This window comes from Echeneis naucrates, chromosome 23 (genome assembly GCF_900963305.1).
Source record: "Echeneis naucrates chromosome 23, fEcheNa1.1, whole genome shotgun sequence".
NCBI lineage: Eukaryota > Metazoa > Chordata > Actinopteri > Carangiformes > Echeneidae > Echeneis > Echeneis naucrates.
In genome coordinates, this window is record NC_042533.1 from 8730896 (window position 1) to 8746460 (window position 15565).

Sequence of the window (15565 nt, forward strand, 5' to 3'; positions counted from 1 at the left end):
AGAGCCAAATTTCCTCCTTTCATCCATTTGCTGTCTGTGCTCAGCGATGAAGCTTCGTATTTACCACCAACTGTTGTGGTGTCGTGCTTCTTATCTTATGCTCAAAAAGAAAGTGAATACGTGTATTTCTTGTGTACTTCACAGTCTCAAAAACACATTTTCTCCCTGAAATTAACTCCTCTTTCACTGGGCCTCCCCCTTTCCCAGCCTCCAGTACACTGCACTGCCACTGTGTATTAGAGGGACTTCTTTTACCCCACCGTTCATGTGGAAAAGGCTTGCACCACCAGCTGCCCTTTCTTTTATTCATCGCACTGTAAATAACTCCACTTTATGAAAAGCAGCCAGTGTGACTCACGGATACCTCTCTAACCACAACCCATTATTATTTCATGGCCTTTGAAAGAAGGGTCTCTAGCAGGCGCTCTCACACTTTAATGTCGGAGCTCCCTCTGATGTTGTGTAGTACACAGCGGCCCTTGTTGCACTCCGTATGCGATCCCTCACTTGAATTCACAAACACTTCCAAGTGCATAAATAGCACAGAATTCGAGCGCCTTGCGAGCTAGCTAATGCTCTGGAACGCCATTGCTGAGGAGATAACAGGAGTCTGCCATGGCTGATGCCTGGGACTGTCATGGGTGTGTGTGTGTGTGTGGGGGGGGGGGGGGTCTGTCTGTGTGCCTTTATGAAAAATGCTGTTGTTTTCTGACCTCTCATGGGACATCATATGGTAAGGAAAAAGAACATGCATCAGCGTTACGATTAAATGACCAGCGGACATGATTCAAAGAGTCCCACGATGTCCCTGAGCACCCTTTGGAACGTGTAGAAGGCTCTCGGCATACAGACGAGCTAATGGGCAACCTATTGGTCATGGTAGATTCAGTTTGAATCTCAATGAGGGTGTCAGTGTGTGGCTGCTCCATGACCGACAAGGTGTGGTGGGTCTGCTGGCGTTGATTTAGCCACATGGCCTGTCATAGCGTTTTACCAGTCAACATCCATCAATCCAAAGGCTAAAAGGCCTGTTTTTTCCTCCTTTGAAGTGTCAGGAGGAAACTGCTGTCTTGAAAACAGATGGAAAACGATTTCTGCTGAAATTCCACATCTTTGTTTTCTCTACATGATGCAGAACCCTGATGGTAATGAGGCAGATTTTTTTTTTTAACGTGACATGACAACAGACTTAATAATGTGGTTTGCGCCGAAACTGCTTCTGCAGCGCACGGCTCAGAAATAAAGCCGAGCTGGGTAAGTCCCTTCTTAGAAAAGCATTTCAAAGGTACACAGCAGCACTTCCGTGTATACTGGGACACACTTGTGTTACATGAAAGTAGTGGGCTTGAATCATACAAAGGCTAAACCCATTACAGGTCCAGAGGGGTGGGCAATACAGTGCCTTGTCCCGCTCTTCTAAACAAGACTCTAGGTGCTGGAAGCTGGAACAAAGCCTTGTAACATATACATTAATCTTTAATTGTTTTTTTTCCAAGCCCTTCCTTCACATCTCTGAAGTAGCAGCTCCTGAAACGTTAAAAGCGTAATGCCAGCTAGATTTTCATGGCTGTGCCTTTGTAGAATAAAAGATATATGTGTAACAGTGGAAGGAAAAAAAAAAAGTACTCTCTGATGCTGGAGGTAGACAGTTGTTTTTCAAATTCCAAGTTTTGGTCCTTTATTTTATTCAGCAGTGAAATGCCATGAATACAGAAAATAATAACGTTTGTTACAATTCTCAACCATGACCTTCTAATGTCAGAGAACCTTTAACGTATGGACACAGTACACAGTAATGAAAAGTATAAAAAAAAAAAGTCGTTGAATCTCGATCAAAAGGAAATGAAACAGAAAAAATAAGTTTTCACCAATTACATAAACATATGTTTGCTACAGTCCCAATTTACTGTATACATAGGGGGATCATATTCCCAATTATTAGAGAAGGATAGCAGTAGAAAGGATACATGACTCAACTGCCAGACATAATGCTTCATAAAGTATGCACAGAGGTACAAGCAATAAATACACACATTAGGTTAAGCCTTACAGCTACGCAAAGCAGATGCAGAAAAAGCAGGTTTGCTATTCTTAGCGAGCAATGAGAGAGAAACAGTAAAAATTCAGGTAAGTCAGAAAAGAAACACTGAGATTTTTTTTTTCCTCTTAGAAAAAAGTCTGGTAAATTTATGGGTCCACCAACATTTTTTTACATAAGTATGCACAGTTATCAAAATACAGACAAAATCAACCCAGAAAATCCAGACAATCCTAAAATCTAGTGGAGGAGCAGATCGCAGTTCTGGAGGTCTTTCTGGTATTATGTGCAAGCAACTATTTTAGACATTTTTTTTTTTTTACTTAATTTATACAAAACCCATGCAAATCTACAGGTAATATGCATTCTGTGGCTGACAGGTTTTTATCCTTCCCAAAACAGTATATCTGAGGTAATGTACGTACATTTAGGCCATCGTCCAGATGATTTTTATTATATTCTTTTTATTAGTTCTTGTTTCCAGTCCACCAAATGATTTTTAGACATGCATTTTTTAAACACAATATTCCCTTACAGGTAATCTATACATTATCATTCTACAAATGTTTGAGGACAACCTATTACAATGCAAATCTTCCATATCTTGACGCAGGGAATGTAAACGTTGGTTTGAGCCACGTCCTATGAGACAAGCGTAGTAAAGTGTAACAGCTCTTGTGGCGTTCTAATAACTCGTGCAATCTGTCATAATTGTTCTGAATTTGTTGTGCAGAGGTAGAAGCTTTTAGAAAGCCTTTTTGGGTAAGTGGGAGAACCCTTTTTTTTTCTTTTTCTTTTTTTTTTTCTTCGAAAGACGCAGCGTCCTTTTTATTTGGTGTGATAAGATTATTAAGAACGTCGTCTTCAAGTTGTTTTGCTGACTCCAGCTAAGTATTGAAGGGATAAGCTTTGTTCCTGGGCCCAGTACCCTCTTGACGTGGAACTGGTGGGTGGGTGTGTGTGTATGTGTGTGTGTGTGTGTGTGTGTGTGTGTGTGTGTGTGTGTGTGTGTGTTCGTGTTGTGTGTGCACTTTACATGCTGTGTGTTTGTACAGTACTGCATGTGTCTGCGTGTCAAGCTCCTCCAGCCAATTCTTTGGCTTGGCACAACACTTGAAAACAACATATGCACAGTGTGTTTCCATTTTGGTCAAAGCAGACAGACGCGTTGTTCATTACAGCACCATACAAAGCCACTCGGCGGTTCTTTGACAGCGTACATTTTCTGCAGCTGGAGATTTATCCCGAAACAAAAAAAAAAAAAAAAAAAAAAAAAAAGTTGGCAGAACAAAAGCTCGGGATCTGTGTGTCTGTGTTTACGCTAATGTATATTCGTCTCTGACAGGTTGTGTGGTTGTTTTAGCGTTTCTTTATCCCATACAAGAGGAGGCAGAATTTTGTGTAACTTTGGTTTACTGAAAACAGAAATGACCATTAAAGCAACAACACTTTTCTAGATGACACTGGCTGTGAGGGAAATGATGGGACGTAGTCTTCACAACAACTACTTCTCTTTAGTCTCTATAAATACCAAGTTTGTTAGAAAACGCTGGCTACCTATACAGAATACCTCAGGGCTAACACCAGTTGTATCTATATAGTTTAGAAGCTATGAATCACACAATGAGTATTTGATGTTTGATGAAATTAAAGCAAATATCACCTAGAAAAGGTTACCTTTCACCTTAGATATCCTCTTCTGCAATGGCTATTATTATTTGCTTTTACATGGTAACCAAGCCACATCATTTCATATCAACTTGAAATTATGACTTATTTGGCTTCACTAGATATTTTTAATGTTTGGTTAGCGATGTTTTCAGTTTCGGTTTCTGTGCGGCTCGGAACCAAGCCGTCAAGGAAATAAGACGTGAAATTATTTTGACAGTCCCACTTAGAACATTACATATTCACCAGGTTAGAAAAACAAAACCAAACCAAAAAAAAAAAAAAAAAAATATATGACTTTTGATGTGAAATATATATAACAGAAAAAAACTTCACAATAACACAATGTTTCTGCACTTCCATTGAATACACAAATGTTTGTTTTGGTTATGATCCACTTTTACAGTTAGATGCTCTCTACCAGTCAAATCACCAGCACTAAATGCCTGCAGTTCAAAATGTCACCTCACCTTTTCACCTACAGCATGTCTGGCAGAAAATCTCCAAAGTGGATGCTCTATGAGTTTTCAAATTACACATTAAAATCAGCATTTATTTCCCATCTCTCTTTCCCGTGATCATCTTTGTATAGGGCAAAATGAAACAATCCCAGAGGTTATTCGAAGGTAGTTTGCGGAACAAAAGCTTCTCTTAGTACTAGTTTAAAGTCACAGAAGGCAGACCAAGAGGAGTTTGGTGGCTTCTGTCTCTAAGCTATTGGCCATTGCTAGTGTTGGCTTTGGTTTCTAGCTGTTGCCTGTGACTGTTTGCAGGTAGACAAAGCTTTAGAACAAGGAGGTAAGGAGAACAGCGAGAAGAAAATTATGCAGAAATGCATTTGTTTTGTAAATGGTGCTTTACACAAAGAATAATTTTTTTCCCCAACTTAATTTCCAGTTTTTTTTCCTTTTAATCACAAACAGATAATAGACTGGAGGCCAACTTTTTTTTTTTCCTTTTTTTTTTTTTTTTTTTTTTTATGGACAGCTGCAGCAACAGTCTTAGTACCGCAGTTCCTTTACTGGTGTAATTCAGGGAATGGCATTTACAGTTGGTGGTGTCTAAAATCATATTTGGAAAATAATGATGGTTAAAAAAAAAAGAAAAAAAAAGCTGAAAATAATATACTGGATTTTATCATAGTAGCAACATACAGGCAATGACACATATTTCTGAGACTACTCCTGTGCAAATGATAACAGAGCAACAACTTGAATTGAACCAGCAATTGTTTCTAGACATTAACAACTACTGTGGGTTGGATTATTCACAAACATAAAATGTCTTCCTTTTTTGGCAGTATATGAAGCCGCTAGCTTTCAACGGAACATGATTTGCTCATTTGTTTCATGTTTTTTTCCCCATCCATGAGTCCATCATCCTTGTACTGTATGTGGCCACGCCATCTCTAATGAAATAGGTCTCAAAGAGTTTATTTTTTAATCAGACATCTCATGCCTGTCATTTGGGGATCCCAAAGGGCTGCAACAAAGAGTTCCTTTGGCCCAGTCTCCATCCGGATGCATGCTCAATAAATAGTCCCAGTGGTGAGAGAGAAAGAGAGAGTCAGCTGTGGTTGCTTGGACTGTGGAGTGGTTTCTAGTCTTGCAGGAGGTCTGTGTGAAAGAAACAGTGCGGCTGGGTGAAGGGATACTTTGACCAAAAACTGTATCCTAGTCACTCAAGGTCTTCTGATAAGTTCCCTTCCTCCAGCTCCCGGTCCTCCTCCAGCTCTGGACTGTGATTGGCTGTCGTCACAAGTGACATCGGACAGTCGTCATCATCCATATTGAGTGGCTCCTCCTTCACGTGAACGGGTGGCCTACAAAACAATCACATCGGCCATAAATTTTAGGGTTGTTTACGTTTTCTGATAAATTTTTGCAGCTAATAGCACTTGTTTGTTCAAAAACTCACCACTTAAGTTTTTCATGTGAAAAATTTAAAGTAACTGGAAAACACCTAGAGTATAAAGACAAAAAGTGTAAAATGTAGTAATGCAAATTATTGCCACGCTACTGTATAAAACAGGAAAATGTTTTTTGTTCATCAATTTCTTTCTTTTGCACATAGAATACACAATGCGGTGTCAACTGATAAATATATTTTTGTCTCAAAAATCAAGCATATAACAGCCATTACATGCATTATCCATTGAACGTAACAACCATGTTGTTTGTGAGACGCTAATTTAACATGATGCCTCACGTCTACTGTAAGTAAGCGCATGAAAATTGCATGAAAACATTGCCCGTGTAAGGCAGATAAGCTGTGATGTTCCAGACATGTTTGGCATTTAAAAGTTTACTGATGACACCAGGTTGAAATACATGAAAAAGGAAAAAAGGGGGAAAAAAACAGGCCACATGATAAATAATGGAGAATTTCTCATCCCTGAGCCCCCTGGAGCAAAGGCAGAGGAGAGGCTTTTTTTATCTAGTTAATAGAAAGCGCAGCCACTCGTTAATATGCAGGGGCTGTGCATGTCGCTCCTCAAGAGGAAAAACCGGCAGCTAGGTTCTGCCATTAATCAACTTCAGCCCCGGCAGTTCGCTCGGACACCATGATACATGTTTTTAACTCTAAATGGATGAATATCTTTAGCCACTGTCAATACGCGCTGGGCAGGAAGCAGCGCTGCGAGCAGGACACCTCTCCCTTCAGAACAACAGAGGAGCCCAACAAAAATGTTGGCGACTAACAAGAATAATAACGCTGTCAAACACAAACAAGGCGGAACATGATCTGGGGCCTGAGTCAGGGAGAGGGTTTTGTGCCACGATGATAAATCTGACAAAACCTAATTTTTCCTGACACATCGGATGCATCAGAAAATCCCCCTAGACTTTAAAGAGGAGGGTGGGGTGTCGGGGGGGTGGGGACTTATCGAGTAGCAGAAAGTTAGGACACGTCTCGTAGCCTCTCTCCTGGGCTGTCTTCATCAGTAAAAAGGGGGAGGGTGGGAGGTTTTGAATTTGAAAAGAATTTTAAAAGGTACAGATGACTTTAATATTCAGAGCCAAATACTGTAAATTAATATTCTGATGTGGAGGGATAGAGATAGGAGGCTGCTCTTAGCGGGTTGTAAGTGAAGCAATGAATATTTCTGTTTCTGTCCCTCAGATTTATGGAGGCAGGAGGATGCAAAAGAAAAAGCACCTCATCCAGAGGTTTCAGACAAAACACTAACTCTGCTCCCTCTGACCTGCTCAGTATACTGACTGACATGACGTTTATGTGAGTAAATTATTTCTGTAGTCGCTGTGTGAAAAACAGTGAACTCAGGCCATACCGGCTTTGATTCCTTAATGTTAGTACCTTACAGATGCTGAGAGGTCTGAAATGACTGATTGATGAATGAAATGGCAGATTAAGTTAAAGTCATTTTTACTCGTTATTTTTTTCCAGCATCTAATTTCAAGGATTTTGGATGAAATCAAGACTTCAATACGGGGTCATTTTTATTTTCAGCTTCTCTTCTCTCGTGAAATTTTATAGCCCAAAAAAGGAAATAATTAAACTACAATGAAAATAAAAATTAAATATCATTTACATGCTGCTATGTTTGCAACTTCCACATGCATACAAGTGTGGTTTATGACATGCTTTAATGTAGCTCATTGATGATTATTATTTGCCAACAATTATAACTTCTCCAACATATTTTTAATGATTAAACTTTACGGGGGGGTATGGTTGATTACAAATGCATTAATAAAAGCTAACTTCTTAACCAGCATATTTTAGTGCATTGTAAACCATCTCTGAACGTTTATATGCAGCTTAGAAATGCTAAACAGGGTGCCATAAAGTGTTATCATGTTTCAGTCACAGCCCGTGTACATTTCATACGAGTGCAGATAGATTATCATTAAATTTTAGGGCCTTCTAAAAAAGGATAAATAAAAACAAGCAAACAAAACAACAAACCAAATCCTGACTTTGTCTCTCTGAAAGAAGGAAAGAAGAAAAAAAAAAACAAAACAAAAAAACAAACTGGTTACACAATAGCAATGCCTGCCTTATTTGGGGAAATATAACTGAAACTGATTGGACAATGTTGTCACATGTGGGTTTTCCATGAAAACACTGATTGTCTTTATCACCATGACTGAAAAATGATAATCATTGAGCATGACATCGATCAGTTGACAGAAGTGAATGTGAGCTGTATCATAAACCAAAGGTCTACTGTGTTCTCGTGTGCCTTTAATATGCAGCTCATTAGGTGTTTGTGGGGCTTTGAAGAAAAATATGCAGGGCCATATTCACAGGCCTGAGCTTTCTGACACTTTATTAAAATATGTGGATGAGCCATTTAGTGCTTAATGGGTAGCTGCCATTACTGAGTCATTCAGGAGTAAATGCTGGACTTGTGGTGCAATAAATATGTGATGCTGTGTGTGTGTGTGTGTGTGTGTGTGTTCTCAAGATGCCTACTCTCAGATCAATTGGATATTAGCACCAGCAATCATGCAGAGGTATGTCAGGGATGCAAATAAGGTCATTAGTGCACTGGTCTAATGGTAGGCTGGGGGTAGGCGGGAGAGGGGTCGGAGCAGGACCAGGGGGTGGGTGCAATCAAAGACACTATGATTCATTAGCTAATACCAAAGAGGGGTGGCCACCAAACAATTAGATGTGACAGCACAAGACACTGCTGATAAAATAGTGACATCAAAAGGATTATATTTGCTTTTATGATTAATAAATTGGTCAGTGGGATAAATATGCCGAGGTAAAGTTAGAAACCATATTTCTACAGATGTTTCTGGTACACTGTACTACTTCCTTTAAGTTACCCCCTTAGGGTGTACAAGAGTGTATTGCACACGCACACACACACACACCCTCAGCATGGCCCTGGGCGATGTGGTTAGTGGTTAAGCAGATAGCATTAACCTTTAGACTTTGGGGGGAAAGAGAGGTTTGTCTAATTGTTGGACAGAGTTGGTTATGCTGAGGAGTTCCTCTCCTGAGAAAGGCCTTCAAGGTGATGTTCACTTCAGTTTAATGCTACAAGCCACTCTATTATTTAAACACATCCTGGAAAAGCCAGTCATGAAAAACACATTTCTTCCATTTTGAGGTTGTTGCTGCTGTGTAAAGGCAGTCATGGATGGATGGAAGGAGGGAGTGATGGATGCATCTCATCCTCTGTAGTCACTCATGTCAGTGTTAAGGCAGTGTGGCCAGAGAGAAGAGAAAGCAAGCAAGTAAGAGAAACTCAATGCTGTCCAGTTACTAAAAGTTAAATGACCTGAGGGAGTGGTAATACCGGGATTCTGCCTAGAGCAGGGCAGATTTGCCCCACTTAACACCCCATTTCAGAGGGGGTAAACACGTCCAAATAGATTAACATATAGACGTCTGCTAGGGCAAACCAAACACTCTTCTGTTCTCTCAGACACACTCAGAGAGACACGTGGAGCTGGAGTGCATCCTTTCTCCATTACAGGAGTGCTGAGCTAATGTTGCCTGACTTTGTAACAGAAGCTTTGATGGACAGTGAGTAAGTACCATTAAAGTGAAATGTCTGTGTATTTGTCTCCACGTATGGCCATCCCCACTGTGGGGGGCTCACGCAGAACCTGTGTGACATCACTGGCTCAGGTTGTATCAGACATTCCTGAAACTCACACGAGATCAATTTTTAAAAACTCTCACTTTCTCTCTCAGCTCCATTAAAACAGAGATGGGGAAGGGAGAGATTTTTAAAGTAATTAATGCTACACTTGCTAAATATTAATGGGAACAGTCTTGCATAAAATATAGCAGCTAAACCCCTATAATGCAGACACTGGTGTAATTAAAGACGAATATGTAATAGAGCCCATTTATAGAACTAGAATTAACTGTTATCCAAAATGTCAGGTATAAGCACAGGGCCCATGAAATTACCATAGAAGAGACAGGAAAAGAAAAGTCTGCTTATGATATAATACATGCTAGAAATTGAACCTTGCTCCCAGGTCATGGCAGTGTGAAGAAAATACTGGTACTGTGGGTTAAATATCAGGCAATTAAACCAACAAAGGGCATAAGGACATCGAGTGAATTCAGTGTGGGAGTAGAGTTGGTGATGGGTGTGTGTGTGTGTGGGGGGGGGGCAGTTCATCGTGTGCTTGTCAGATAAGTACTCATCACACATAAAAATGTGTGATATGTGAGTCAGTGTGTGCCCATTGCATTTAACCTTTTAAAGCTTAAAAGATACACTCTGATGTTTCGTATTCTGAGCGAGCAGAACCATTCAGGTCTATATAATTAAGGCAGTGTTTTTGCTGTTTACTCATTCCACATTTACTAGTGCATTTTGTTCTACAGGAGCAGATCACTTGCAAGTATTTTGTGTATTTTGTGTTTGAGCCGAAAATAATTTCTAAAATTATTCTCATTATCACTCTTTAAAAAGTACTTCAATTTTCTATTTATTTATTCTGAATAAATGATAATCATAGCAATAAATAAGCACACAGCTATTCATTACCTTCTTAAAAATAACCACTGCCTTAATTAACATATCTTGATGGTATACATGCATGTTTGTGTGTAGCTTTGATGTATGCGGTACACACACGTGCATGCAGTATGATTCAGCTGCAGGGGTATTCTGTCTGCCTGCAAGAACTTACATGTGTACTGGTGGGGAGTATCCAGGACTGCTGTGTCCATTGGTGTCCAGGTGGTCGAGTGAGCCGTTGAGCTCCTCATGGGTGGACTGCAAGAGGGTGGGGGGGCTGCCGCTCAGCGTACCTGGGGGGCTGCCACCCAGCAATCCGGGCGGGCTTCCGCCCAAAAGTCCAGGGGGACTTCCGCCTGTCAGTCCGGACGGGTCTCCACCCAGGAGGCCATGGCAACTGCCTCCCATCGGGCCTGTAGAGCTGCTGTTCATGAGGCCGGGGGTCCCAAGTAAAGGCAGGGAAGTCTCTGCCAGGGCGGCCTGCAGGACAGGGGAAGACAGAATGAGTACAGGGAGTTAAGAGATGCAAGCAGATGGGGAGAAGTTACAGGCAGGAATAAGAGAGCATGGCTACATTAAAAGGGACACAAAAGGTTTGTGTAAAGCATTGGAAGCAGGTGAGGTACATGGAAGGAGGAAGGCTGGAAAAACGAGGCAAATGAGAGAATAATATTCAAAATTTTAACATAGTAATTACTAAAACACACTCTCAGGATCCCGAATTTCCTGTTCTCTTTCAGGCTATTTTTCCCCCTGTGACACCATGCTGACAACTACCTCCCCCAAGCTGCCATTCATATGCCCTTGTGTTGAGTGGCTATTAAAAAAAAGTCCCCCAAAAACTTTACCTCAAAATAATAAAAACTCCTGACACTTTCGCCTGCTGCGCATTAAAGTTATATACAGTGATTAAATTTTTAAAGTTTTTGCCATGAGCACCTCGTTGGCGTACACTATGAAGCCAAATCATTTATGACAGCTTAGATAAATATTAATGCACATGCCCTTGCATTTGCACATGCCGCTATCAATCTCAGGTGCCTGCCACAGCTGAAAGAAGGGAGGAAGAACAGAAAGAAAGAGAGAGAGGTGCTTCCTGAAGCGACCACAGGGTGGCCTTCTGAGTCTGACACTGTACAGGAAGGAGAGACAGAAGGTGTGAAAGGATAGACAGACAGTCGCTACAGGAGAGGAAGAGGCAGAAACCTGAAACCTATGATAGAAACAAATAAACGTGCTTGCTCTCAGGAGGGGGAGGACTAATGTGCAGTCCAACTGTGCACAGAAATCAAACCCATTCTGCCACTCAAGTGTTCAGTCGGTCAGGCAGCCATCCTGCCTGTCAGTCAAATGAACAGCCAGCTGATGAGTCAGAGGTTTTGAGGGGTTTGGTTCATACCTGTAAGCTTGCGTTTAGTGCAGTTCCATAACCAAGGCTGGAGGGCAAGTTCTTGACAAGTGATGGGCTTCTGGAGAGATGGTTGAGATAAAAAAAAGAAAAAAAACAAAAAGGACGTGAACTTTAAAAAAATATTTACTTGACAGATAATATTTCAAATTTTAGCAGATGGAGGAGAGGAGAATTTGGCCCTTGTAAGCGCCATTGGCCTTCAGCTCTAGATCTAAGTACTGTAGAGGTGACGGAGCTCATACCCTGTGATCTTCTGTGACCTGCGTTTCTGGTACTCCACCTCATCTACCGTCCACACCGCCCCCTTCACGTTCTCCACGCGCACAAAGCACTTGTGCAGACTGAGGTTGTGGCGAACAGCGTTCTGCAGAGAGATGTGACACACAGGTCAGAGGGATGAGGTGAAACGATTTATATTCATTCATTATCCGTTAAAAAAAAAAAAAAAAAAAAAAAGGCCTAGAAAATAGATTATTTTCTTGCATTTTGAAGAAATTCTTAACATTCACACACCATTGATTTAATTAGTAAAAATTGAGTGAGAGTGAATGCTCTTACAAGTCCTGCACACAGTACATATCAATCAGAGTAAGGAGGCTAAAAGGAGGTAATCAGCATAGCGAATGGCTTATGGTGGTGACAGAAGTGGTAATGCCGGCCTTGATAATGGTGATGTCTGTAACCCTTTCTGCTCCAGAAAAGCATTGCTCTTAATGGACACATCGCTTTAAAGCTGACAGTATTGCAAGAATAAAGACAGTCATCAGGAGGTCCTTGTGCCAGTCAGTGTGAGTGTGTCGGAGAGAGTGTGTGTGCATGCATGAGGAACAAGGATTACGCGGAACTGTATCTGACATCTACATGTCCAAATATTCGCGTAGTGTTGAATGCCGACTCCCATAACATAACAAATTATCATTTAAATTTATTGTCAACACTACATTTCAGTGCAACCAGGAGATATCTTTGAAATAATAAACCAGTAAGGTGTTTATTAATTTCAAAATAAGGAAAACCTATAAAAATCCTCATTTATTAATAAGACCATATGACCATAATTAAAACACGCATTAGACTCCACAAATAATAACCTTGGCTTTAATATTCCTGCCTCTCATATTTATCATCTCCCTTTGCTTGGTGTGTACTGCTCCTTCTTCAAGAAAAAGGGATTCAGAAAAAAAGAAAAAAACTCATAAGCAGATCTTGCATCTGACCTGAAAATCCCAGGATTTGATTGATCTTAATGCCCATGGCTCTGAATATGATAATTTTAATATTAATGAGCAAATGAGCAGTTTTATTATGCATGCTATATAGTTAGAACTAATAAGCTTCTGGGTGAGAGAAAAAGAGAGAGAGGAAAGTGGGGTTGGGGTGGGGGGCAGATCCCTCTGTGGAGCTGATGAGACCAAGCTGAGATATTAAACTACCTTTCATTTCTTTCTTTCTTCTTCTTCGTTTTTTTTTTCTTTTTTTTTTTTTTCTTAAAACAAATTCTCTGCGTTAATCAAATGACAAGCCCATCACTGATCATCCCACTAATGGTAACAAAGGGGATTGTGGAGCTGGAAATGTAAATAGATCACCTTGGTTATTGTGCGGGGAGGGAGACAGCGAGACAAGACATTTCTAATATCATTGTGATAACATTCCTATTGTATGGAGCAGAGGAACTTTTCTCAGGAAACCAGGAGGAGAAAAAGACCAGAAAGAAGGTACATATCTGTGTGCTTGTGTATTTTTGTGAGCAAATGTAACTCCTACTACAAAACCTCTGAGAACACATCATGTCATAACATTATTACGCAGCAAAACATGGCGCGCACTGTACCTAGCAGACTGGAAAAGGGCACCGGTCTTCTCGCATGCCCTCCTGAATTGGTGATCACACGCCCATGTGCTCATTTGCATCCTAAATCCAAATTAATTCACTTTGCTAAATCTAGTGCTGCGCCATGTCTTGCATGTTGATGAGTGGCTGCTTGAGTTTTCCCTCCAGTCCTCTGCACAGCCACAAAGGCTAAAGGCGGTGAACGAATAGCATGCAGGGGCCACGGGATAAAACACACAAGACACTGACGCTCAGCAAAGCTTTCTTTATCAGCAGGCAGACACACTTCTGGTTAAAACATGTGCTGCAGGAGAGACATTTTTTACCATCTTTGTGGAGGCAGACAGGACAATAAAGTTGTAGGGACAGATATACAAATGGGGCCTTTTGTGTGGGTAAATAAAGAGTGCTCCTTCCATGACAGGCCAATTCTCGCTTTCTTGCCTGCTTTAGTTCCACATGAACACACCCTTAACCTCTCTCTTAGACGCAGCTCATGTGTTTGTATGTGTGTACATGTGTGTGCGCATCTTTGGCCGACCCCGTTCACATGGCTGAAAGCTGGTTAACAGGCAAACAGCCATCTTTTTTCCTAATTAACCAATGATATGCGAGAGAGAGGTGGGTTTCGGGAGTAGGAGGAGGGCTGTCTCTCTTAACAAAAGGTGCTGATGATGGAGTGGCTGCTGTATAATTAGTGCGTCAGAGCGCTCTCCTCTCCACGCCAAGCCTCCACTATTAATTGCACCAAATTAGAAAACGATATCTGAGGCAGAATAATTCTTTCAACTGTCATTTCCAAACAGAAAAGGAGGAAAAAATAGATAAGGAACAGAATGGGCTCTATTGAAGAGAGCGGTTAGAAGGAATGGAAGAGGAGCACCACTCGCTCGTTGCTGAGTAAATATGTGCTTTCTTTAGGTTTTGTTTTTGACTTCAGTGGGAGGAAGGAGTAGTCTTTACTGTACGAGGGGAGAAAGAGCGTAGCGGGTGAAGGTTATGTAAGGGGGTGAGGGTTCATCGGAATTACCTTCCAAGTTGCAGCATTGCGTCTGAAGTAGGCGAATGTGCGTGTGAACCAGCTGTAGATTTCATTAAGTGTTAACTGCATGTCAGCAGAGTCCATGATAGCCTGAAATGAGATGACATCAAATAATGGTTTACTAACGAGACCACGTAACTGACATACACGCACACACGCGAACACACACCAATGGATTGAGAGAGGGGAGAGAGAACTGCCATGATTCATGCAGCAATTAATTTTAATCTAATCAGGCAAAGTTAATTTATTTCCCACTTACCTGTCTTATGAGGGTTGCATAAGTAAATGGCGGTCTGACATCTGCGTTCTTATAAAACTCGTAGTTTGGGGCAATCTCTGGAAAAATAAATACTGTGTCACCACCTGAAATAATTGGTAAATTTTATTCCTTTAGGTATTGAATTTACTCAAGGTTTCATCAAATTAAAAGGGGGGAGAGAGAAATGGGGGGTGGGGGGTTGGGTGGGAGAGGGGGTGGGATGGGGTTAAAGGGGGCACATCAAATCAGCATTTTCCATGTCTAACAAAATGCATTTTTAATTAATCTCTCTCGTGAGAGATCTTAAACACTAGTACATCCATAAAATGAGATCCGTGTAGTTAGTTAGGGTGAAGTTGAATAATTTATGTGTCTTCACACTAAACACAGAAAAAGTAAATATAAACATCAAAGACAGACCGTTTAAAATGCAAAGCCTAATACATGCAATGTCTTAATGTAATAAATATTGTATTTTTTTCTCCATTATTTGAACTTAATTAACATTCATGTAATATTTATGCACAAAGGAAGTTCTTGTCTATTTACATATAGAGTGATTAAACACAGGCTTGCTTTTATAAACCCACCAGACATCTCACATTGGTAAGACCAACAAGCCTCTGTGGTGTGTGGGTGTGTGTGTCTTTCAAATCTGTGTATTATGAAGGGTACACAACTCTAAATAATGCAGAGTTGGGGTATCGCATGCCATTTGCAATTTCAGGATTTTTTTCATGGAATTTAAACATAAATTTGGTTTCAATTAAGAAAAAGAAGTCTGAGATATATTTTAGCCTAAATCTATTTTGTGGCATAATTCAGGGGCAAAAATGGGAGTTATACA

The 15565-nt window shown here is 40.7% G+C and overlaps 1 protein-coding gene across 3 annotated transcripts in view; it reads right to left on the reverse strand.

The window, feature by feature from the left end:
• Positions 1-2320: 2320 nt before the first annotated feature.
• foxp2 (forkhead box P2) overlaps positions 2321-15565 on the reverse strand; it is a 101686-nt gene continuing 88441 nt past the window's right edge. Inside the window, exons 14-20 of one of the 3 annotated variants that reach the window (XM_029494710.1) lie at positions 14719-14795; positions 14445-14546; positions 11823-11944; positions 11569-11638; positions 10342-10649; positions 5624-5668; positions 2321-5528 (exon numbers count right to left, since the gene is read on the reverse strand). In XM_029494710.1, the coding sequence (XP_029350570.1) occupies positions 5384-5528; positions 5624-5668; positions 10342-10649; positions 11569-11638; positions 11823-11944; positions 14445-14546; positions 14719-14795 (869 nt within the window). In that variant the 3' untranslated portion in view covers positions 2321-5383. Of the gene's footprint in view, positions 5529-5623; positions 5669-10341; positions 10650-11568; positions 11639-11822; positions 11945-14444; positions 14547-14718; positions 14823-15565 lie in introns of all 3 variants that reach the window. The other 2 variants (XM_029494709.1, XM_029494711.1) reach the window with 2 other exon arrangements.